General features: G+C 33.7%; 1 protein-coding gene across 1 annotated transcript; it reads right to left on the bottom strand.

Moving 5' to 3' along the window:
- Positions 1–20,508: 20,508 nt before the first annotated feature.
- Positions 20,509–22,371, bottom strand: LOC110824725 (gibberellin 3-beta-dioxygenase 1-like). The gene is made up of 2 exons (XM_088221019.1): positions 21,826–22,371; positions 20,509–21,263 (listed from the first exon to the last, which is right to left on the bottom strand). The coding sequence occupies exons 1-2, from the start codon at positions 22,269–22,271 to the stop codon at positions 20,642–20,644; spliced, it is 1,068 nt and encodes a 355-aa protein (XP_088077145.1). The 5' UTR covers positions 22,272–22,371; the 3' UTR covers positions 20,509–20,641.
- Positions 22,372–27,131: the final 4,760 nt, after the last annotated feature.

The raw sequence follows: 27,131 nt of genomic DNA, 5'->3' as shown, positions 1-27,131 counted from the left end.
TATCAGAGTCTACATTCCTAGAATCATCCCTTGTGCATGAGATTTTAGAGTTTAAATATGATATTCTGCAACTATGAGGGTGTTGAGAAGTAGAAAACGTTATTTTGAAATGTTCTAATTCATTCTTTTCTGAATGAAGGGTTGTAAGATGAAATGTGGACGGACTCCACCAGAGCAACCTCTCGATTACATGTCTTTACAAGAGCATATCGACCGATTATACCACATGGTAGAGGAGCTTATTAACCAGCCTTGAGAAGGGATACCTGACCCTTCTGCAGTAGTGGCGCCATACAATCTAGAACTAGTCGTTATAGATCCAGACTGTCACAGAAAGTTCTTGAGACTCTATTCTCCTATATTTGTTGGTACCAAGAATTTTATTGAAGCCGAAGGATGGTTGAAAGAAATTGAAAAGGCATTTCAAGTTTTGAGATTGACTTCTGAACAGAAAGTGATTTTGGTTACATATTTGCTTGTGGGTGAAGCTGACCGTTAATGGGAATTCAGATAGACTACTTTGTCTATTCCCATCACCTAGGAGAGATTTCTGGGGGCGTTTAACACCGAGTACTTTCCAGCACGACTTTGACACCAGAAATAGTTAAAGTTCATGCAGCTCACTCAGGAGAACCTATCAGTGGTTGAATATGTTCAAAGATTCACTAAGTTAACCCATTTTGCTCCAGCCATTTTGACTTATAAAGGATAGACGACGAGAAAATTTTAGTGGAAAGCTATGCCCAAATATCAAGGATGTTCTTGCAGTTCTAAAATTGAAGACTTATGATGAGATTTTGACGAAAGCATAAATAGTATAAAGTAGACTGAGGGGTTCATCCTTTAGAGCAGGCAGTTCTAGACCCCCGGTGCTTCTGAGAAAATAGATTTCAGGGTTTAATTCACAAGATAAGAGGTCCAGAATAGTAATAGAGGTATCTCTTATACAACCATTAACTCCTGGTAATACACTAACATGTCGTACTTATGGGAAAAATCATGGTAATTAGTCGTACCATCGTGTCACTCAATCCTGTTTTAAGTGTGGTAGTCAACAACATCTGATTCGTAACTGCCCATTTATGAAGGAACAGCCAGAAGCTCAAAGATGGGGACAAGTGTACACCCTTACGATATCAGATGCTGAAGTAAACCCAGATGTGGTTCAAGGTATGTATCCTGTCTCAAAGAACCAAGCTAAGGTATTAGTAGATCATGGTTCCACACACTTATTCATGTCACACACTTTTCCACTACGATTGGGTGTTACACCTGTTTATTTGGGGCATATCTTGATGATATCCACACCAAGCACAGAGGTATTATTTTCTGATGTTATCTATAAAAAAGTGTATAATAGAGATAGTTGGAAGGGAATTAAAAATAGATTTGATACTTTTAGATGTGCAAAATTTTGATATAATTATAGGAATGGACTAGCTAGCAGCTCATTACGTGACTTTAGATTACCGTAATAAGAAGGTTGTATTTAATATTCCTAATAAAGAAACTTTTACTTCGTAATTAAACGATGTTATTTACCATATAGTATAGTTATTTAAGTTATTGAGCCTAACATGTAAAAGTTGATGTGGCAGGTGATAAAGATAATAAGAATGATTTTTATGATGTGTTGGTGGTCTGTAAATATCCAGATGTACTCCCTAACGAACTTCTAAGATTACCTCCACACCATGAAATAGAATTTTTCATTGATCTATAATTAGGCACCCAACCAATCTCCATTGCTCCTTATAGACTGGTTAGAACTTAAATATAAGAATTAAAGAAGCAATTAACATAATTCCGAGAGAAAAGATTCATTCACCCTAGTGTTTCTCCTTGGGGTGCTCTTGTAACATTTACCAATAAGAAAGATGGAACCAAACAAATGTGAATTGACTATAGACAACTAAACCAAGTCACCATTAAGAATAAATACCTTTTTACCTAGAATTGATAACCTATTTGACCAATTGCAAGGGGTGCAGATCTTTTCCAAGATTGATTTACGATCCGGTTACCATCGAGTAAAGACTAAACCCGATGATATTTCAAAGACCGCCTTTAAAACCAGGTATGACCACTACAAATTCTTGGTCTTACCTTTTGGATTAATGAATGTTCGGCGATATTTATGGACATGATGGATCAGATGTTTGAGTCTTGGTTAGATCAATTTGTTATTGTGTTCATTAATAATATATTGATTTACTCTAAAAGTTGAGAAGAACATATTAAACATTTAAGTAAGTTCTAGAAATTCTTAAAAAAGAAAAGTTGTGTGCAAAATAGAGTAAGTGTGTATTTTGGCTCAAACAAATCGCTTTCTTGGGTCATGTGGTTTCTAAAGACAGAATATCTGTAGATCCAGCAAAAGTTGAGCCTATCATGGGATTGGAACATCTTACTACAATAAAGGGTGTTCAAAAATTTTTAAGTATGGCTGGGTATTACTATCGATTTGTGAAAGAATTCTTTAAGATTGCAACCCCTCTTATCTGGCTTACTAAGAAGGATATTAAGTTTGAATGAACTCCAGATTGTGAAAATAGTTTCAGAGAACTTAAAGACCGACTTGTGACGGTTCCAATGCTAACACTACCTAATAGATTAGGGAGTTATGCAATATATACTAATGCGTCAGGTCAGGGTTTAGGATGTGTGTTAATGCAAAATCATAGAGTCATCACCTATAAGTCCAGACAATTAAAGAATCATGAACAAAATGATCTGATCCATGATTTGAAATTAGTTGCAATTGTTCATGCCCTTAAAATCTGGTGTCATTATCTATATGAAGAGACGTTTGAGATCTATACTAATCATAAGAGTCTTAAATATCTTTTAACACAAAGGGAACTGAACATACACCAGGATAGATAGATGGATCTTCTTAAGAACTATGACTGCAAGATATCCTACCATCTAGGGAACAGAAATATGGTGGCTAATATACTGAGTCACAGTACCTCTGGCATGATTGCAAAAATAGTAACTTCTGAATGCAAGACTCTAGAGACCTTAAAAGAATTATAATGGGGTATTCATAAATGAAAACTGTATATAGCCAGCTTGAGAATCGAGCCAGTATTAATTCAAAAAATTAAAGATGTTTAAGAAACTGACACTGTTATAGGGACCTTAAAAAAAATTGAACAGGGTTTAAGGTTGGACTACATAATTCACGATGATAGGTTACTTCGATTCAGAGGAAGATTATGCATTCCTGATGACCCTAACTTGAAGAGACTCATATTAGAGGAAGCATATAATTCTAGGTTTACCATACACCCAGGTATCAATAAAATATATCGGAGTTTATGACCTCGATATTGGTGGATTAGGATGAAGAAAGATATTTTCAAATTTATTAGTAAATGTCTCACATGTTAGAGGAGTAAAGCTAAACACCAAAATTCAGAGGGATTACTTCGACCTCTATCAATTCCTGAGTGAAAGTGGGAACACATCACTATGGACTTTGTGATGGGTTTGCCTAGGACTAGACTGAACCATGATACTATTTAGGTGATAGTAGACCAATTAACGAAGTCAGCTCATTTTCTACCAATAAAAATTATAGATCCTCTAGATAAATTTGTCACATTATATATTAAGGAAATTATTAGACTTCATGAAATTCCAGTATCAGTAGTTTCATATCGAGATGCTCGTTTCACCTCTAGGTTTTGGACAAGTCTTCAACAGGCCTTAGGTACCATTTTATCGTTCAACACAGCATTTTACCCACAAACGAATGGTAAAACGAAAAGAACTATCCAAATATTAAAAGTTATGCTTAGGGCTTGTGTACTAGAAATGGGAGGAAATTGGGACGACAATCTACATTGATTGAATTTACCTTTAACAATAGCTATCAGTCCAATATTAGTGCAGCTCCATATGAAGCACTTTATAACAAACCTTGTTGATCTCCTGTGTGTTAGGAAGAGATTGGGGACATGAAATTAATTGGACCCAAATTAATTGAAGAAACTACCTCTAATATTGTCCTAATTAAAAAAAATCTTCAAACCGCACAAAGTAGATAAAAAAGTTATGTGGATAATCATAGAAAGAGTTTAGAATTTAAAACAGGGGATCATGTGTTCTTGAAAGTGTCACTAATAAAAGACCTTATGAGATTTGAGAAGAAAGGCAATTGAGCCATCGCTTCTTTGGGCCATTCGAAATACTAGAGATAATTGGATTTACTACTTATTGATTGGCATTGTCGCAAGAACTGGCTAACGTTCATGATGTATTTCATGTGTCCATGTTACGTAAATATCATCCTGATCCATCGCATATAATCCAATACAAAAAGATTCCTATTGAAGAAGATATGTCCTATCAAGAAATGCTCATAGAAATATTGGACAAATAGGAGCGAGTATTGAGGAATAAGACTATTTTAATGGTTAAGATACTCTGTCGACAACATTCGCCAGCGGAAGCTACTTGGGAAACCGAAGATTCGATACGACCTCGATTTCTTCACCTACTGTAGAGACATGTCAATTTACATGACCAAATTTTTATAAGAATGGGAGAATTGTAATTCCACCTAAGAAAAAAAAATAAAATTTGGAGTTTGGATGTAAATGAAAGGAATTTTCAAAATTTGGGACTTTTAATTAATTTCAAGGACCTAAATGAAAATATGTGAGAAAAAGGAAGACAAAAACATAAATAAGGAGAAGTGGAAGGGGGCAAAAGAAAATTAAAAAAATGTACGGCCCAGATCGAACTGCTTGAGGAGATTAGATAGAGGAGATTTTAAAAGAGAACGGATGAGCCATATCGAGTCAAAGAGATCCGACGGTTGCGACCAATGAGTATAAAAAGGAAAAGTTTAAGGTTTTCTTCATTGTGAGGGCAAGCGAAAAAGAGATAGGGAGAAGAGAGATGAGGGATCGGAAAGAGAAGAAATAAGAGGGGGTCATGCGGGGAAGCTGATAGAGAAGAAAGAATGAGAGAAAAAGAAGAGGGAGGCCAGAGAAGGAGAAAAGGAAGGAGAAAAAAAAGAGTGGCTGAGCAGAAGAGGGAAGAGAGGAGACTATCGCGTGGGGGAGCCAAGAAGAAGAAAGAATGAGAGGAAAGGAAGATGGAAGCTGGAAAAGAAGAAGGGAAAGGAGAAAAAAAAAGGAGGAATGAGAAGAAAAGAGATGAGTGGCCGACTGAGAAAGAGAAGGGGACCCAAAGAGTGGTCGCGTTAGGGAAGGAGAACAGAGAGAATCACAGATGAGGAAGAAGAAGAAAGGGAATCGCGATCGAGAAGCACTATGGACCTAGGCTGTTCGGGTTTTTCGAGCACCGCACTTGAGCTAGATACGTTCCTTTTCTTCTTTCAGTTTGTGTTTTTTTACCAAATTGGTATTCATGTGTGTGTGTGTGTATGTACAGATCTGGGAGCTAGAGAGTCGCGGGGTGACTGAGGGAAGACGATCAGGAACCAACCGATGCTGAATCGCCCACGCTAAAAGGTAAAACGATTTTTTTTAGGCTCTTGTGGTGGTTGAGTAGTGGTGGGGCAGGGCTAGCGTCGGGCTGGCCGCGCGGGCTTGGCCAGGATACCCATTCATGTGGAAGCCGAAGGGTCTTTTACGGGAATGGAGGCCATAATCACCTTTTGGGGTTCTGATTCACTGTTTGGAAGGCTGAAAAGTTTTTCTCAGAAAACAAGAATCCGATTTGCCGTCCAGAAAGCTGAAAAGTCTTTCTCAAAAAATGAAAATCTGATTCACTGAACGGAGAGCCAAAAAGTTTTCTGGTTAGGAATCCTGATAATTTTGAGTATTTTGTTGAGTGGTCGTTGAAACTCGTAATTTGATTAAATTAATTTTTAGTATTTTGAAGTATTTTAATTAAATTACGTCGTGTGTACAAAAAAATTTAGACATTCAGGTGGATCCGAAAAGACGTGTACGAGAGTAAGTATATTTAAATCTCAACTGAGTTCGAATTTTGAAAAATACATTTATTTCATTAAATTATGAATTTTAAAATTTGAACAGACATTGACCCAATTTTTGATGAAAAACAGAATCCAAATTATGATCAGTAGACCTAAGCAATTGGAACTTTATGAGAAGACGAAACCAGAAAGCACATCCAATGGACTAAGAGCTATTTTGAACTGATAAAATGTGAAACTAAAAAGAAAAATTCCCAATTAAGTGAAAATTTGAAAAAAAAAAAGAAATTAAAAAATAAGTAAAAATAGAAAGGAAAAGAAATAATTGAGGTTGTAAAATGATCATTTAAATAAATTAAGAATTTTAGAATAAGAAGGTAGGAGTGAATACGGTAAGGACTCTGAATATCTTCTCGTTTAGTCTGAATTAGGGATGAGATTGCGTGTGTGTGGCTGAAGTTCAGCAGGCATGGTGAACCTGCACATGGATAGAGTCTGAAACGTAATCCAGACGTGGGTAGGTATGTGTGAGTGTGAGTCACCTAGCAAACGTACCTGTTGTGGTCATTGTGTAATTTGTGTGTGTGTGTTATCCATGCGATCAGGGGATGTATTACGTCTTTATTTGATGATGACATAAACGGCATCACGCGATGAAACCTTAGAAATGATCTTTCGAGTATATATGTGATCTTTTATGTGTGTGATTATGTTTCGAAATGACGATTGATATTCGAATGTATTTATGACTTTTGAGACTATGGGAATATACATATGAGATTTGTATATGATATTCGAGAGAATTCATAAGATTGATCAGGAACATGTGAAATAGTGAAAATAAGAAAATGAATTGTGCACTAGGATATTTTTAATTACTTTTATTTCTTACCATGTGTTTTGAATGAAATTTTATCTAGACTGAAAGAATGAGAATACTTAATAAGTTGGTGAAACTCATTAAATATCAACCTAATATTTTTCATATGAGAATGAAAAGTCAGCACCGTTGCCAGACGAGTAGAATATGTAAAAAAGTTCTTGTTTTTGTATATTTTGTGCATTTTTGAAAAGTTTTATTTTGTTTTGTTAGATTTTAAATTCTGACATCATGTTTTGTATATACAGTTACTGTACATATCGCATGAGATATTAGGTTGTATTATAATTTTTTTATCTATGATATATTATATGGGCCCACTGTATAAAATGGTAAGAGCAGTAATTGTACCTCATATCGAGTATCGGAGCATTGCAAACAATCCTAAGGAAACATTTAAAATTGTAAACAATAAAAAATTCTCATTACTCATTAGTCATCAAAATTGTTTTCTTGAAAAGAAAAGATTAAAAGTACACATGTCCTAAGCACCATGCCTCATTCCCTCTTGCTTCTGTTCATCTCTCTTCTCATATGTTGAACTTTTTGTCTTAATTTGATTAAAGCCTGATTAACACTTTATAATCTGCTTTTTAATACTCTCCACATACCTTTCAGAAGGTAAAAACAACTGTCATAGCTTGAAGTACTGTTTTTAATAATGATTTCTTTATCCATTATAAATAAGGAGTTTCTTTTTTTTTCCATCTTTTCAATTTTTTGATGTTGCAACAAAAAGATTCTCAAAAGAAATGCTGAAAATAGAATATTACGCATGAGATCTCTCCTAATTTAAGTTTTTTACTGAGTAAAATTATTAATCTGTCATATTCAATCATCAACAACAACAAAAAGATAAGTTATCACAAGAGACTGCCAATAAACTCATACACTATTAATATTCTCTAAGTTTTGGCTCTCATAATAACCCGTAATAACCCTTTTATATAAAAATGAGTAAATAAACGGATAAAAAGATTTCATTGGTGGAGATCTCTTTATGGCTAAATATTCATTTATTGATATAGAATAAGATACGGATCAAATACATCTCATGATTCATAAAATAAAATTCATTGTAGCAAATACAACTGAGATTCAATATATATACATATATATATTACACAAGATCTTGCTACTATAATAACACAACAAGATTATGGTTTTACACTATCAAAATCTTCTACAACATTGATTTTTCTTCTTAATCAATCTCTCATTTAAGATTTTGTGCGGTCCCTAAAAGATAAATTCCTCCTCATATCTCTCTTGCCGATAAGCTTTTGATCTTTGAAATTTGTCTAATCTCATTGCTTATTGATTTCCAAACAAGTCTCCGTAACAGATGGGTGATTTTTTTGGATTATCATAATTTTTCAAATTTTACTATTCAACCATTTTCCTCATCTCAGTTGGCTTCTTTAGGAAAATATATATTATGTATTTGCTTTTGTCAGTTGTTCTTTTACAAACACTAGTGTTCTTTTTTTGTAATTTAAAAAAAAAAAAAAACAAATTGTTGAAGCAATTAAAAATATATATCGGAACCAGCTACGTCTAGCAAACAATTGTCATATTATTCATCAGTTCATATACGTGTGTGTGTATATATATATATATATATATGTATATTGCCTCAAATATTGTGTTCTTCACATAAAATTCAGACCCCTTTTTTTGTTTTTCTTAATTTTGTATTACCTCGATCGGTGTCACTTCTTTGCCACTATATATAATCGTGATTATGCCTTTTATCGTAATGCTCTCTCTTGTCCCCGGTACCAATCATAAAAGATTCTTTCTGAGAAAAAAATATTCTTATAATTAACTCAATCACCCAAGAACTACAGTACCTATGCGACTGCTAGGTAATAGTTATTCGATGCTAATTACATGTGATACATACATATATACCATATATATGTGTTTGTGTGTATGTATATGTCTATGTTCTTTCAATCTCCCTTCGTTTGTTTGTTTCATGTATGTTCTTTGAAGTTCGAACAGAAGGAACACATTATTTTAATATGTTCTTTTTTCCAAAATATTTGTTTTATATATAAGTGGTTATGGGATAAATAGCTTAATATCTGTTATATGTATATATATATATATATATATTTATACATAAGAAACTACGGGAGCTAGTATTAGGGACCAATTTTTTTGGTGTCCCGTTAAGTTTCTCCTTACTAATTTTCACTATAGTGATTTATAATAGATTTAATCAAGTACAACTAAGCATGAATCAAATACAAATTCACTAAATATTATGATAAATAAATTGAAACAATTATCTCAAAGATTTATAATGACAAAAAAAAGTAAAATTAATTATTTATATTCTTACAATATTAGTTATATATGTATATATCTATATATTCTACGTACATATTTTTTATATGTAATACCGATCTTATAATTGTTAAGATTTAGAGAAAATAAAGAGAATAATCTATTATTACTGTAAAGGTCCGGAACTTAAAAAAAATAAAGTCATGAATTAAATACAGAAGCGAAATAATAGAGTTTAGGGTTTACGTTTCTTACACAATAATTTAGAATATCCAATAAGGTTACGAGAATGTTCATTCTAAAATAAACAAACGAAAATTAAACAAATAAACAAAAGATAATATACTGAGCATTCTAGGATGACCTTCACTAGCTTTTGAAGGGAGTCCGGGTGGTGAACTATTCACAACCTTATTGTTGATCCAGATCTGGGTTTTGGTCTTCTTGATATTAAATAGTTAATGAAATGGTGAGCTACACTAACCAAGTAAGAATATCACACTACTCACCGATACAGAAACTGAAGGTTGGTAAAAATCATAAAAACAACAAATAGAGCTCTTGATTTAAGTAAATTCATTTATCATAAGGAAAAATTATTTACTGCATATATTTACTGTTGCGAGATTTTCAAAATCGACCTATAGAGATACGATAATTCAAATAACATTCCAATCTTATTTTTAAGTGAGCAATAGTAACCATTTTCTCTTTTTATTTGTCTACTGGTATCCTTGGGGCCCCATAAAGATGTCCAACTACGCGTGAACCAATATTCAACATCGTCAACTAACCGGCCGTCCCCATACCCCGTCCAGTATGAAAACTAAAAATATCATCCCTCAATACCCTGTTCGGTATGATGGTGAATCGGACTGTTCTCATACCTCGTCCGGTATGAGACAACGTTCACGGTAAGATTCTCTATGTACCCAGTCCATCCACCATCTCATAGAATATCCAGTAAGGCTACCATTTATTAATTCAAATGACCAATCAATTTTCCGCTTGCATATTAATTTTCAATTTCATAAATTAACCGTAAATCATGCAAGACAAATAATATATATATATATATATAAAGAAAGCACAACTGAATCATTCAACCATTCCAGTATATTATCATGTATATAAAGCTATAAATTCAACAATCAGTTATACAGGACAACAAATAAATGACTAACCAGTTCCGGCTCTATTGGTAATCTGTAATTATTCTCAAAATTTTCAAAATTACACAAATACCATATTACCGATTGTTAAGCTTTAATTTCGTAACAGAGAATAAGGTAAGAGATTTTTACCCGAATCGGTGTCCGAAATACCGAACTTTCTATTACACCTATTGGAAGTCCCCGGGTTTCTTAAATTTTTCTGCAGAGATTAAAACACGCTTCACATACCCAAAAAAATACCTCAAAAAATCCAAAATCAGTGTTAAAAACCTTTTTCGGCCAATTTTAGAATTCCGACACGGCAGCACTGCCATGCTCCGACAACGGCACTGCTATCTGTGGCGGCTTTTTCCCTCGGCCTGACCATTTTCGACCAGTTTATGCTAATTTCGGCTAGTTTTATACCCCTCCCTGCGAGAAAACACGTTAGGGGGGTCTCGGTTGGTAAAAAAAAAGTTAAAAAATAGAAACCTACTAGCGATGAAATTTTTTGGTGTGGTGGCTCTGCCAGTTCATCTTTGTTGCTGGGCATTCTTCTTCGGTCAACCTGTAAAAAAAACAACGGTGAATATAATGGTGAAAAAATCGCACGAAACAAAAAACTAGAAAGAGCTCAACGAAGCCGGTTGTGTGTTTTACCCGCGACAGCGCTACCGAGCTTTGCCCATAGTTTTCGACTCATCCGCCATTCCTTTTGCTCTGATTTGGTTATAGGGGTGCTCGGAATCAAATTTCGAGCTAATAGGAGAATTTTTACCTTTTTTGGCAGTTGGATGTGGCTCCGGCATGGCGGTGGACGCCGGTCAACTAGTGGCTAGGGTTTAGGTTTAGTGTAATGCAAAATATTTATACCTATCTCGCATAAATCTGGACCGTTCATCACATTTGATCTCAACCGTTCGATCGCGTTTAAAAAAAATAAATCTGGACCGTTCATTGTGACTTGATCTCGACCGTCTGATCGCGTTTACAGAGATAAGAATCTAGACCATTCATCACATTTAATCACGACCATTCGATCACGTCTTAAGAGGGAACAGATTCGAATCGTCCATCCGCGTGGGAACGCTTCCGGACCATTTGATCGCAGGGCACGCAGATCGCCAGCGTGGCCTCCTGCGTGGCATCGAGTCAGCATGTATTGGCACGCGGCGCGCTCCAGTTCGTCGAGGCTACTGACTGGGCAATCTTACATAGTGCAATTTTTTTTAATTATATTCTAACCCCCAATTTTTTATTTTTCTTTCAAAAACACCTTACGAACCCAAATTTTCACCCCCTTTTTGCAAAATTATTTTCAATTTCATTCTCAACCTATTTTTTCATAATTCTACATTAAATTAAATTTTATTAATTTTAAAATTAGATTTTTATACACAATTTTAATTTTAAAATTAATCCCGGGTCAAATTTTGAGCCCGGGTATTACAACTCTCCCCCCCCCCTAAAGAAATTTGGTTCTCAAATTTGTCCCCATCTCACTTAATCAAACAGTTGGAGATACTGGGCTCTGAAGCCTGATTCTAGCTCTCATATGATATCTTTCTATGTGTGCTTCTGTCATAGGACCTTAACAAAGAAAATTTCCTGGTTGCGGAATACTCTGCTCTTTCGGTCCACAATGCCTACTGGTACCTCCTCATAGGACAGATCCTCCATAAGTGAAAGGGGCTCATGGGCTAAGATGTGAGAGGGGTCTGAGTTATACTTGCTTAACGTGGACATATAAAATAAATTATGGACTCACAATAGTTCTGGATGTAGTGTCAGTCTGTAGGTGGTAGTACTAATTCTGTCTAAGATTTCAAATGGCCTAATAAACTAGAGATTTAGTTTTCCCCTCTTGCCAAGTCTACTGATTCTCTTGAAATAAGTGATCTTAAGGAACACTCGATCACCTTTCTCAAATTCTAAATTCCTCCTCTAGGTGTCCACATAATTCTTCTGCCTACTCTGAGCCATCTGAATGTTCTTCTTGATCTTAACTATTTTAGTTGTAGTCTTCTCAACAAGATGTAGGCCGAATAATTTTTTATCACCTACCTCTTTCTAACAGATCGACGATCTGCACGGGTGGCCATATAACGCCTCGTATGGAGCCATATCGATACTTGTTTGATAGCTGTTATTATAGGCGAACTCTATTAAGGGTAAATGATCATCCCAATGGTCCCCGAAGTCAAGAACAGATGCTCGAAGTATATCTTCCAGTGTGCAGATCGTCCTTGCTAATTGTCCATCGGTCTGAGGTGGAATGTGGTATTAAGAGACAGTTTCGTTTCTATGCCTTGCTGAAAACTAGACCAAAAGTAAGAAGTGGACCTGGGGTCCCTGTCGGATACTACTGTCTCTGGTATCCCATATAACCTGACTATCTCCTAGATATACATTCTTACTACCTTGTTCAAGGGGCCAGTCATCTTGATGGCCAAGAAGTGAGAAGACTTGAGGAGCCAGTCAATAATTACCCAAATGGCATCATGTCCCGAGTGTGCCTTAGGCAATCTTGTCACAAAATCTATTGTGATGTGTTCTCACTTCCACTCCAAAATCGGTAATGGCTGAAGTACCCCGTCTGGGTGTTGATGCTCTGCCTTAACTTGCTGACACACAAGGTACTTAAAAACAAAGTCGGCCATCTCTTTTTTCATCCCGTCCTACCAGAACTGGGGTCACATACTTTGATATATCTTAGTGCTTGCAGGATGTATGATAAACTTTGAGCTATGAGCCTCTGTCATGATGTCCCGTTTTAGCTCACTGTTACATGGAACACACGCCCTATCCTGAAATCTGAGCAACCCATCGGCAGATACTCGAAATTCTTAATTTACTTCCTGTTTTGCATCTTTCCTAAGAGCTGCTTGGGTGGAATCGGCGAATTGGGCTTTCTTTATTCTTTAGATCAACTCAGGTTGAATAGCCAGGTGGGCCAAGCATGTAACTCTCTTCAGGTCCTGAAATTGTACTTGTTGTGCGGCCCCTATTACCCTACATTCTGAAACCATTATGTGAGATAATATACATGTACTTTTTTGTTGAATGTGTCGGCTACCACATTGCTCTTATCCGAGTGATACCAAATGTTACAATCGTAGTTCTTGAGGAGTTTTATCCATCGTCTCTGATGAATGTTGAGATCCTTTTCAGTGAATATGTGTTTCAAGCTCTTATGAGCGGTATAGATCTGAAAAGTCTCCCCATATAAGTAATGGCACTAAGTCTTCAAGGCGTGGATAATCGCGGCAAGTTCTAAGTCATGGGTATGGTAGTTTTTCTCATAACTCTTCAACTGTCTGAACCCATAGGCTATGACCTTCCCATGCTATATTATAGCACAACTTAGTCCTAGGTAGGAGGCATCACTATAAACTGTATATCCACATATCCCGCTCGGTAAGGCCAACACAGGTGCAGTAGTCAACTACATCTTTAGTTCTGAAAAGCTCATTTCATAGTCCTTGTTCCACTCAAACTTGACGCTCTTCTTTGTGAGATGGGTCAAAGGAGTAGCTAGTCTAGAAAATCCTTCCACAAACCTGCAGTAATAATATGTCATCCCCAGAATATTACGAATCTCCTTGATCGAGGTTAATTTCTCCTAACCGAGCACTGCTTCAACTTTTTCGGAGTTCACTAACACTTTATCCTTTGATATGATGTGCCCTAGGAAGGTAGTCTACTCGAGGCAGAACCCACATTTACTCAATTTTGCATACAACTTCTTTTCTCTGAGATCCTGCAAAACCTAAGTCAGATGGTGAGCATGTTCCTCTCTACTTTTTGAATAGATCAGGATATCATCAATAAATACAATGACGGACTGATACAGAAGTTGTCTAAAAATCCTACTCATCAAATCCATAAAGATAGCTGATATGTTGGTTAGTCCAAATTGCATTACTAGGAACTCATAATCTTCGTACCTAGTTCGGAAAGCGATTTTAGAAATGTCTTCTACCTTGATCTTTACTTGATGGTAACCTGAACGAATGTTTATTTTAAAAAAGACCTGGGCACCGTGCAACTAATCAAAAAGGTCATCGATATTGGGGAGGAGGTACTTATTCTTGATCGTAACTTTGTTTAGTGTCTCATCCCCCTTCTTTACAAATGTGACTCCAGCGCCCCAAGGGGACACACTATGTCGGATGAACCCACTATCCTGCAATTTATTGAGCTGTTTTCTCAACTCTTCTATCTCAACATGACTCATGCGATAAGGGACAATCGAGATAGACTGGGTGCCTGGGTAAAGATCTATGGTAATTTCAACTTCTCTGTCTACTGGCAGGATTATAAGATCACTTATAATTGAGTAAGATTATAAGCTCTGCCCTAGATAGGAGGTCTAGCCTGGTTTTGATTCCTCGGGCACTCTCTCACGTAATGTTGGATACTCTTATATATACGGCAAGTATTTTTGAGGCGATAGTAGGGTCGGTCACCATGATCCTTACCACAGTGCTAGCAAGCCCAACCTTGTCTTGTTACCGGAATCTGAGGAGGAGCCTGAGTCACTGGCCTATGTCTCTTGTTCTGCTGAACAGGTGCAGTAGTGCTGATCTGCTATGTGAAACGAAGGGCTTGAAGTTCTCCACTGCTAGAGGAAAAATGGGAAGGTTCTTCTCTACTAGCTATGCCTTGGGCAGAACGACTGAGTAGGTACTGAGTTTGAACACATACAACTGCTATCTAATCTCAAGACGGAGGCCCCACTCGAACTTCCTTGCCTTTCTGACTTCATCCATCATGCTCTTAGGGGAATACCAGCCCAACTCTAAGAACTTTTAAGCATACTCTGACACAGTCATATCACCTTGGACCAGGTGTGCAAACTCTATTTCCATAAGATGTTGAAGATGTTCTACGAGGTACTCTGTATTGAAGGTCATCAGAAGCTGTTCCCAAGTGACTGGGATGGGATAGGTGGCCTACTTTAGTTGCCACCAACGACCTGCCTCTCCCACCAGTATGTGGGTGGCGAGTATAATTCTCTGTTCGAGAACCACTCTAAGAGTTGTAAAAGCCTTCTCTGTCTCAGCTAATCAGTACTCAGCCTTTTCAAAGGAGGATGCTCCTATAAAAGTAAATGGGCTTAGTCTTTCATACCTCTCAATGTAGTCTGGCTCCATCATGGGTGGAACTGGATCCCGTGGAAGAGGGACTGGATTGCGCTGATGAGGGACCGGATGGCCTTGTGATGGTACTGGATGATATGATAGAGGTACTGGATTGTACTGTGGTGGTGCCGGATGATGCGGTGAGGGCATCAAACCATACTGTAGTAGTGCCGGATGGTACTGTGGAGGAGCAGGGTTGTACCAGGGTGGCTCAGGATCCTGCCGCTGCAAGATGGCTCAAACTGTAGCAGTAGGAGAGGGTCAGGTAATTCCCTCCTTTCCTCCCGAGCCTACTGGGCATCAATGAGTCTCTCCAGCATTTCAAAGAGTTGGTCAACATCATCTCGAAGCGAACCCTCCTGGGCTACTCAGTTTTATGGAGGTCTTCATTTTTTCATCTATCTGTAGCTGTATTTCACAATGAATGGTTGAGCGATAATTTATTTTTTGGTGTTTCCTAAGATATTTGTATAAGAAATGATTCTGAGGAACGCGGCTCTGATACCAACTATAAAGGCTCGGAACTTAAAAGAAAATAAAGTCATAAATTAAATGTTGAAGTGAAATAATAGAGTTTAAGGTTAACATTTCTTATACGATAATTTAGAATGCCCAATGGGGCCACTTAAATGTCAATTCTAAAATAAACAAATAAAAATCAAAGAAATAAACAAAAAGAAATATACTGAGCATTCGAGGACGACCTTCACTAGCTTTTAAAGGGAGTGAGTGGTGAACTATTCACAACCCTCTTGTTGATCAGAATCGGAGTCTTGATCCTCTTGATCTGAAATAGTTAACGAAAGGGTAAGCTACACTAGTTTAGTAAGAATACACACTACTCATCGATACAGAAACTGAAGGTTGATAAAAATCATAAAAACAACCAATGAAGCTCTTAATTTAAGTAAATTTATTTATCATAATGAAAAACTATTTATTGTATATATTTACTATTGCAAGATTTTTAAAATTGACCTATAAAGATATAATAATTCAAATAACATTTCAATCTCATTTTCAAGTGAGCAATAGCAACCACTTTCTCTTTTTATTTGCCTACTGGCATCCCTAAGGGCCCATAAGAATGTCCCATTACGCATGAACCAATATTCAACATTGTCAACTAACCGGCATCTCCATACCCTATCCAGTATGAGCACCAAAAATATCATCCTTCAATACTCTATTAGGTATGAGGGTGAATTGGGTCGTCTCCATACCCCGTCTGGTATGAGCGCCAAAAATACCATAACTCGATACCCCATCCGGTATTATGCAACGTTCACAGTAGGGTTCCCTAAGCACCTGATCCGTCCACCATTACCCAGGATATCCAGTAAGGCTATCATTCATTAACTCACTTGACCATCAATTTTCTGTTTGCATATTAATTTCTAATTTCGCAAATCAACCATAAGTCACGCAAGACAAGTATTATATATATCAAGGAAACACAACTGAATTATTCAACCATTCCAGTATATCATCATGTATTTAAAGCTGTAAATTCAACAATCAGTTACACAGGACAATAAATAAATGACTAATCAGTTCATGCTCCATTAGTAACCTGTAACTATTCTCAAAGTTTTCTAAATTACATAAATACAATATTACCGATTGTTAAGCTTTAATTTCATAACAGAAATATGGTGAAAGATTCTTACCCAAATTAGTGTTCGAAACACTAAACTTTCTACTATGCATACTGGTGGTCCTCGAGTTTCCTGAATTTTCCTGCGGAGATTAAAACACGTTTCACGTAACTAAAAATACTAAAAAAAAAACTCAAAATTGGTGTTAAAAACCTTTTTTGGCCAATTTTAAAATTCTGACACAGTCGCACCCCCATGCTCTAGCGACGACACCACTGCCCGAGGCGGCAGTTTGCCTTGGTTAGGCCATTTTCGATCAGTTTTGGCCTGTTTCAGCCTGTTTTATACCCATCCCTGCGAGAAAATACGTTATGAGACCTCGGTTAGCCCAAAAAAGTCAAAAAATAGAAACCTACTAGCGGTAGAATTTTTCAATACGGTGACTCCGTCAACTCACTTTCGCAGCTATGCGTTCTTCTTCGGTCAACCTATAGAAAATAAAATGGTAAATACAATAATGGAAAAATCGCACGAAACGGAAAACAAGAAGTGGCTCATCGGAGGCAGTTGCAGGTTTTGTCCGCGACGACACCGCTGAGCTTTACCTGCAGTTTCAGAATCATCCGCCATTATTTTTACTCTGATTTAGCCATGGGGCACTTGGAATCAAATTTCGAGCGAATAGCAGAATTTTTACCTTTTTTGGTAGTCGGAGGTGGCTCTGGTGCGGCAACGGACGGCGGTCGACTCCATTCTCCAGTGACTGGTTCTTCTTCTCCAGCGGAAGGCTGGTGGCTAGGGTTTAAGCTTGGTGTGATGCAAAATATTTATACCCGTCTCACGTAAATCTGGACCGTTCATCGTGTTTGAACTCGACCGTCCGATCGCATTTAAAAAAAAAATGAATCTGGATCGTTCATCACGATTTTATCTCAACCATCCGATCGCGTTTAAAGTAAGAACAAATCTAGACCATTCATCACGTTTAATCACGACCGTCCGATCGCGTCTGGGGAGGGAACGAATCCGGACTGTCCACGCGCGCAGGAACACTTTCGGGTCGTCCAATCCCGGGGCATGCGGATCGCCAACGTGCCCTCTCGTGTGTCACTGAGTTAGTGTGCCTTGCCACGCGGTGGGCTCCGATTCGTCGAGACTGCTGACTGGGCGGTCCTACGTGGTGCAATTTTTCATAATTACTTTCTGACCCCCAGTTCCTGATTTTTCTTTCAAAAATATCATCCGAATCTAAATTTTCACCTGTTTTCTCCAAAATTATTTTTAATTTCGTACTCAACCTATTTTTTCATAATTCCACATTAAATTAAATTTTATTAATTTTAAAATTAGATTTTTATACATAATTTTAATTTTAAAATTAATCACGAACCAAATTTCGGACTCGGATGTTACAATTACGGTAACTAATAGAACTTTTACCTAACTCAAGCAAATATAATTTGAAATTTTAAATTTCATAGTTTTGATTGATAGAGTAATTGAGAATAATTAATAAATGCAGATTTATATAATATTTTATAAATATATTCACAGTTCAAATATTAAAAAGATTCTATATGCACATTTTCTACATGTAAACAACCTTATAATTACTAAAATTTAGAGAAGATAAAAAGAATAATCTATTATTACCTCAGTTAATACAAAATTTACCCAACACAAGTAAATATCCATTGAAAATTTAAGTTTCATAGTTTTGGTTGATGGGATACTTGAGAAATAATCAAAAAAGACATATTTATAAAATTCAATGAATATATTCACAGTTCAAATATTAAAGAGATTCTACATACATATTTTCCAAATACAATCTTTATCCAACACAAACAAATATCATAAGAAAATTTAAGTATCATAGTTTCCGGTCGATGGGGTAATTAAGCGATAATTAATAAATGCAGATTCTATAATAATTTATTAATATATTCAGAGTTCAAACATTAAAAAGATTTTACGTACTTATTTTTTACATGTAATGTCAATCTTATAACCGTTAAGATTTAGATAAAAACAATGAGAATAATTTATTATTATCGCAATTAATACAACATTTATCCAACACAAGCAAATATTATTAGGAAATTTAAGATTCATAGTTTTGGTTGATGGGATAATGGGGGAATAATCAATAAAGTCAGATTCTATAATGTTCTAAAAATATATTTACAGTTCAAACATTAAAAATATTCTACATACATATTTTTCATATGTAATACAAACTTTGTATATTACTAAGATTTAGAGAAAATATCGAGAATAATCTATTATTACTCCAATTAATACAACATTTACCCAACATAAGCAGATATTATTAGGAAATTTAAGTTTCATAGTTTTGGTTGATACGGTAATTGATGAATAACTAATAAATGTAGATTCTATAATATTCTATGAATATATTTGATATTTCTAATACTAAAACAGTAAAGATATCAAATTTATAATTATTGAGATTTAGATAAAACGACGAGAATAATATATTATTATCCAAATTAATACAATATTTACCCAACGCAAGCAAACACCGTTAGAAAATTTTTAATTTTATTATTTCGGTTGATGAGATAATTAAGAAATAATTAAATATTAAAAAGATTTTAAATATTAAAAGGAATCAAAATCTCATTGATTTGATTCGATTCAAACTGAACGTACTGATTCGTCCAATTTTTTGGTATGAAAATATCTAATAATGTTTGTTACAAAGCTAAAAATTAAAAGTTTCACTTAAATTGTTTGGTTTTTAATGCTCCAAAATTTGATTTGCTTTAAGTTTGAAAAAAATTTAAATCAAAACAAAAATCTAAATCATACATACCAAACTAAATTATTGTAGTACACTTTGGTTTGGTTTGGTTTGGTTTCCGTACTAAAATAATTAAATTTGATTTGAATTTCAGAAATTAAATTTAGTGATTTGATTTACAAATAGTGTAAACCAATTTTACACCTCTAATATTTTAGACAAGCATGGCGTCACATTCTTTGATTTGTCCAATGCAAGCGTTATCGATACTCGTGTTTATCTTATCATTTGTAAAGAAATAATTGGTTGAAGCTGAACGTGCGTGTGTGTTTAAAATCTATTATTTAACAGTGTACGTTATATATATATATATGTGTGTGTATGTGTGTATGTATGTATGTATGTATGTACGTACATGTATATTAATTGTAGTTAGCTTCGTCTAATGATTTAACCTAATCAATGTCTAATTCATTGCAAGAAGGATCTTCCTTCATATCCGGGCAGAAAGATGTCGGTTTTTGTGTCCTTTACTTGAATATTCAAGTGGCTATTTTTCTGTCTCTTACAGCACCAAGACAAGATAACCAACACACACCCTTTTGTCTTCAATTGCTTTTATTCACATAAATCATGTTATAACTTATCCTATATATATAATATAATATAATATATATATATATGTCTGCCTTTTTCCTCGGAACTAATTAGACTACCACCTTTCCTTCCCTTCTCCCTGACTTCAAAAAAAAAAAAAAAAACAATAAATCGATATAAAAATAAAATATGTACTGTGTATATTTGTCCCCACAACATGGAAGCTAAGACCAATCAAAATCTACGTGCGCACAAAAAAGAAAAATTATTATTTAATTTTATCTACTTATCCTACTAGTACGCTGTTGTCTTCTTCATTGACTTTGACCGACCCATCAACCCTGATCCACGAGAGTGCATTGTTGAAAATCTTTCCTTTGATCCTCAAGTATTTACTCCATGTAATCGGCCGGTAAAGAGCTGGCTGGTTAGGACCCAACAGTTTCTCCAGCGGCGATATCTCAGTGTTCGTCGGTGGTCCGTACAGATAAGCAAAAGAGAGTCTGGGTCGAGTCCGGTTCACCATGGCCCGGTGGATCACACTCGGGTACTGCCCGTTTGAAAGAATGTGGAGAAGATCTCCGATGTTGATCACGAGTCCATTCGGCTCTGGTTCCACTTTCACCCACCCTTTTCCTTGTTTCAGCACCTGGAGTCCGCTGATGTTGTTCTGGTAGAGAATGGTGAGCAGGGTTGAGTCAGTGTGAGCGGCTAGACCCATGGCTCGGTCCGGGTCAGGACAAGCTGGGTAATTGTTGAGTTGCAGAGCCGCAGAAGTTTCTTCTAAATCGGCTCTTGGGCCAGCCCATGTGATGTCTTCTTTGGTTATCCCCAAGGAGCCCAGCATCAACCACGTCAATCTCCCTGCTAGCTTTTTCATCTCTTCCTTATACCCTTCAATTATGTCACTGCAACAACAGAATATATATGTATATAGATACATATATTAAGAAACAAAAAAAGGGATGGCCGTCAAGAAAAATCTGCACACTGTATTGAAACAGTGAAGATGCTGTTGTTATATAAATACAAAACAAAGGAAGTGGGTTTTGTTTCTTCGATACTATCTCTCCATATCTTCCTTGTGGGTCCTTTTGCTTTCATTGAAATCTTTCCTATTTGCATCAGAGAAAGAAAATTGTTTTTTTTTTTTTAGAAAAATGGGTTTTCTTTTTCTTTTTTCTTTTAATGTCATCATAAACCCAAAAAAAAAAAAAAAAGAAAAAGAAAATGGTTTTTGTTCTTTTACTTTCCATCACCAAAAAACCGACTTACAAAAAAAAAAAAAAGAAAACAGGATTATATTAACATGAATTCCATTGTTCTCTTAATACGTAAATAACGAGTGTATATAAAGTGTTGATGAAGAAGGAAGTGATGTAGCCCCACCTGTATTTGTTTAGAGAATATTTTCTGTTGTGTTGTATTGATAAAAGTATGAATTTTTAGTAAAAAAAAATTATATAGTACCAGTATGTGGTGTAATCTCGGGGCCAAAGTTGACGAAAATGCTCAACAAGCGATCCACCAGCGATCGTGAAACCTTCATACCACATGAGCTTGGAAAAGAAAGGAGAGATTCTAGCCAAGCCATAGCCAGAAAGACTATCGGGTGAACGAGCTACTTTTTGCTTTTGTTGAGCAGGTAAAGAGAAAAGGTTCTTACTGATTCCCTCAACGTCATGGAAGAGACTGGTAGGGACACCATGGTTGATGATTTGAAAAGCACCCCAAGTCCTGCATGCATGACCCACAAGATTAATGGCATTGGGGTCTTGGAGATCGATAACGGGGAGGGATTCATTTGTGATTAAAGGATAATCTTCGTCTAGTTGATTCCAAGTGTAGGAGTCAGGCAGCTCTTTGACGGAGGATAAGTCTTGGAGTTGGATATCTGTCAGTTGACGGGAAGGCATGGTGGAATCAGCTGGGATAATAGATCAAGTAGTATACGGTGTTTGATTATAATGATGATAATCGTAGAGACTGATTGTACTTCAACATATACTGAGATACATATATGTGTATAATATATATATATGATGCTTTATGGCAACTATATATATAGAGACGTGGAGGAGAGAGAGGGGTAGAGAGAGAGACAGGGAGCGGGAGAGATTTATCAGAATTATTTTTTGTTTAAAGACGGAGATTTTGAGAAACCTGAAAAATCTAGACAGAAAGAAAATATTTTTTTATTAACTATAGTTCAAAAGTTCAATTATATGGCTTTGTACTTTGTTTTTCAGAAAAAAACACATCGTGGTATCTAGCAACGTTTTTACCTGAATTGGAAAAAATTAAGTAGCTTGATTCATTTGATTAATTATATATATCTACACACAACATGTATATACACACTATATGTATCAAATTAACAAATAAGTTATATTAATCATGGGTGACTAATCTCTTTCAAGATTATCACTAACAACTAATTATGGCAAAAAAGATCTGTCTCTTTTAATTCAAGATTACTTAAGAAATCTAAATTCTTATAAGAATGTTGTCTATTCAATCAAGATAAGTACATAAGCTAATTATAGTAGTATAATCTGTCCATTTGAATATATAATTAATGTAATTAATATGAGATGTTTAGGGAAGTTATTCTCCTTAGTTTAGGCAATGTAACTAATATGAGATATTTTTTTCTTCTTTAAACCATCGAATAGTTTAAGTAAGTTAATCTCCTTAATGGCAATGTAATGGATATTAGACATATTTTAATAGTAAGTCAAATTCATTTACTTTAGTTATTTTTTTAAAAATATTTCAATGTGATGTAAGTATTTTAAAAAAATTTAATTAAAAATAAAAGAAAACTAAATATTTTAAATAAATAAACAACGTTATAGATTAAAGTACGATAAAAAAAAATTAAAAATTAAATTATAACAAACGTCAAAATCTCATAATTAATTTAATAATTTATCATAATAATCACTACTTTGTTAAGTAGTTATAAATAAAATATTATTTATTTGATTATTTGATAATTTATTCGCCATCCATCTAAGTTTGATTATTTGATAATGTCTTGGGAGACAAATTTATTATGTATGTAACATTAAATTCAAAAGTTGACACATCTGATTTTTTTTTTATTTTTTAAAAATAATTTTATATGTAATATGATAATATGTATAATTATTATTTATTTAAAACTTTTAAATATATTAAACCAAAAACAATATGATAATATATATTATTAAGAATAATGTTTTATTGATATCTATTTTATTGAATATTACAACTCTCTATACACATATTTTCTATAACATAAAAGAAAATATACAATCAATTAAAATTGATATATTTTTACCTTTAACTTGATTTATTTTTCTTCTAATACTCGAATTTATTTTATCTTTAACACTCTGATTTACTTCTTTTTTAATACTGTAATTTTTTTTTCTTTTTTTTAACATTCCTTATCAAGCTGAGAAATAAATGTTATCCATTCCCAGTTTGCTAATAACAAATACATTTCTTACACTTTTAGTTAAAATATTTACAAGTTGAGAATCGATGGATATGTATAGTGTACATATTAAGCTACTATTAAGTTTTTTTGATAAATAATATGTCAATCTCAGTGTATTTTGGATGATTGTGTTGCACTTAATTGTGAGCAAAGCTTATAGCTGATTTATTATGACAGATATGCGGATAGGATTTTGTTCACTTGATTTTTTATCTATAATTGTTCACATAACTCTTGTGTTATTGCCCACAACTTTAATTCCATAACTACTTTGCAACTATATTTTGTTTTGTTGGAATTTTTTCAAGATGAAGAAAACTTAAATTTTCATTGATTTCACTTTATCCAAAATTAAAAAGCTAAAATATTTTTAAAAAGGTTTACATCAAAATTAAATTTTCTAAAAATAATCTACCACAATCTAAAAGATAAATATAAATTAAATCTCTTAAAAGATAAATTATCACTAATATCATGATATTTAAAAAATAAACATATTCTAAATCTAATTAAAGATAAATTTTATTTGAATTCAAACTAATAAATAAAATAAATTATAATTTTTATATTAACCTTCAACACTCTCCGTTAATATAGAAATTATAGTCACCAAATTTATTTTGTTGGAGTGCTTCTCTCTAATATTTTTTATTTGATTTTCATATTTTGAACCACTTCTCTTTACTTATTGATGTACTTCTCACCAACTTCCAATTATTTATGCATTTCTTATCAATTTTAAATTATTTAATGCATTTTTCATCAAAACTCTTTGGAGCACTTCTCTCTAAATTTTAAAAAAGAATTTCTTCGTTTTTCAACAACAATATTTACTTGCTTATTCTTCAACCCTCATTTTTTTTTTTTATATATGCCCAAATCTTTTGTAATAAAAATATTGTGATCTACCTTTATGCTAACAATTTTTTTCATCATGATTATTTTTCTTGCATACTCCATAAGGTAGAAAATTTTCTTTTTTAATGTTGACGAAAACGTGTTTGACATCTTGGCAATGAAGACTCCCTCTATAGTTTTCTTTTTCTTCTATTCCTCATTACTTTTCTCTCTATATTATTTTTTTCATATACTCATAACTAATAAAGGCTTTGATACTACTTGTTTAAATTTTTTTAGGATGAAAAAAATTTAAATTTTTATTAACTTCACTCACTCTAAAATTAACAACTTAAAGTATTTTTAAATAAGTTAGATCAAATTCAAATTTTTAAAAAATAATATACCACAATGTAAAAGATAAATATTAATAAAATCTTCTAAAAGATAAATTCTCACTAATGTCATGATATTTAAAAAATAAATATACTCTAAATCTAATTAAAGATGAATTCTATTTGAATTCAAACTAATTAATAAAATAAATTATAATTTATACATTAATCTTCAACATGTTCATTATTTTCCCAAGTGATTAGGTTGCCACCAATAAAGGTATAGTAGTTTGCTATAAATCTTTTATTTATAACTAATCTTGCATAATCTGCATTAGTATAGATTTTTCTGAGTAATTTATCATTCTTTTTTAACATAATTTCTTTTACAGGTAATCCTTTTAACTATTGTAGTACTTTATAGACTGCTTATAGGTATACTTCTCTTTAATTGCACACGAATTTTCTTATAACACTTACTCCATAGACTATATCTGTTATCATGTCGGATAGCTAAATTAACCTCTTAACTAATTTATAATATATTTTCTTGTTTACGGATGTATCTTTTTCTACTAGTCATAGTTTGTGATTAGGACCAATAGTTGTATTAACTAGTTTGCATGCTCCTTTGTCGATATCTTTTAATAGTCACAAATGTATTTTTATTGAAAAAAAAAAATTCAAAAATTTAGTGGACAACTTCAATTCCTATAAAATAATTTAGCTTATCCAGTTACTTGCCTTTAAACTCTTTTGTTATGCATTGTTTTAGCATTAATTGTTCATTCTCATTGTTTCTTGTTATGATAGTGTCATCAACATATATTAGAAGAATTATTGAGTGCAGGAATACCTAATAAATATATATTTCAGGGTCCAAGGATCTATCTTTCCTCTTTGGTGGGAATGAATATAAAGCAAAAACACCCAAATATATGAGGACTCAGATAACTTATGATATAAATGGTGAATTCGCAAGTACAATAAATCATTCAAGTAATAAGGTGATAAATAGAGTATCATCTCATTGGAATTAGGTATCAAATATCAAAATTGTAAAAATTCTACTATTATCTAGAAATTAAAATTAAATTTATGAATGATAAAATTTTTATGTAATTTAATTAAAATAAAATAATTTAATCAAAGCAAAATTTTAAGAAGAACTATTAAAAGAAATGTACCACAGTAATTGATTTCACCTAAATTTTAGGTATATTCAAGTTTTAATTTTACAATCAATTTAATCTATTTCTCAATTGTTGAACTATCCTAATAGACTTTCAATTTTTCATCTATTATTCTCTATATCTATCAATTAACAACTACTAACATTTTATAATAATTATTAATTTGATTTAATTAAGTATGTGATACTATAATTTCTCTACGTCAACTCAATTGCATTACTCCCGTTCAAATCGCAATTAACATTTAATAATATATATCTAATTAAAGGAATTTTATTTCTACTATTCTAAAATTATCAATCACAAATCAAGCCATGAGTTAGTCAATTCTTACAACCGAATTAAGTTCAATATTATTAAATTACAACCAGATAAAAGTTAAAGATTAAATTTCAAATGTACTTTTGATTCAAACTATATCAATCACTTTGGTGAAAGAAATTTAGCTAGACATGTTAGATTAAGTAACAAAAATTATAATTAAAAAAATATAATTATGTCATAATCAAAAATAAATTTACAATAAATTGCAGACACTAACATTTGAGGTTTGTCAAAAAATCATGAAAAATTCCATCTAAAAAATTTTCAATTTGAAAGTTAAAAAAATAAAATAAAAATAAATTACTTGATTAATTTTTCTCAATTTTTCCTCCTCTGCTCAACTCCAAGTCCACTTTTGCTTTCTGTTTCAACTTTTTCTCCAACAGCTCAGGTTTCTATCTGCTTCTTTTTTCCCCTTCAGAGCTGTTCCTTTGTCCTCTTTAAATATGTTTCTTTTTTCCTCTTCAAAACTGCTTCATTTTTCAGCTTTTTTTCCTCTTTTCTTCACAAATGCAACCTATATCAAGAATTTTGTTCATAAGTTACTTTTAACTCAAAATTAATTCAAAATTTCTTTCAAATTTAAGTAAAAATTGTATA

Source organism: Carica papaya, chromosome 5, assembly GCF_054855325.1.
Source record: "Carica papaya isolate Zhongbai chromosome 5, ASM5485532v1, whole genome shotgun sequence".
Lineage (NCBI taxonomy): Eukaryota > Viridiplantae > Streptophyta > Magnoliopsida > Brassicales > Caricaceae > Carica > Carica papaya.
Note: the sequence above shows the minus strand (reverse complement) of the source record. Positions and strands in the feature narration are given on the sequence as shown.

Coding starts and splice junctions, on each gene's coding strand:
- LOC110824725 (XM_088221019.1), bottom strand. CDS start 22,271: ATGCCTTCCCGTCAACTGACAGATATCCAACTCCAAGACTTATCCTCC. Junction 21,264..21,825: donor CGAGATTACACCACATACTG/GTACTATATAAT, acceptor CTGTTGTTGCAG/TGACATAATTGAAGGGTATA.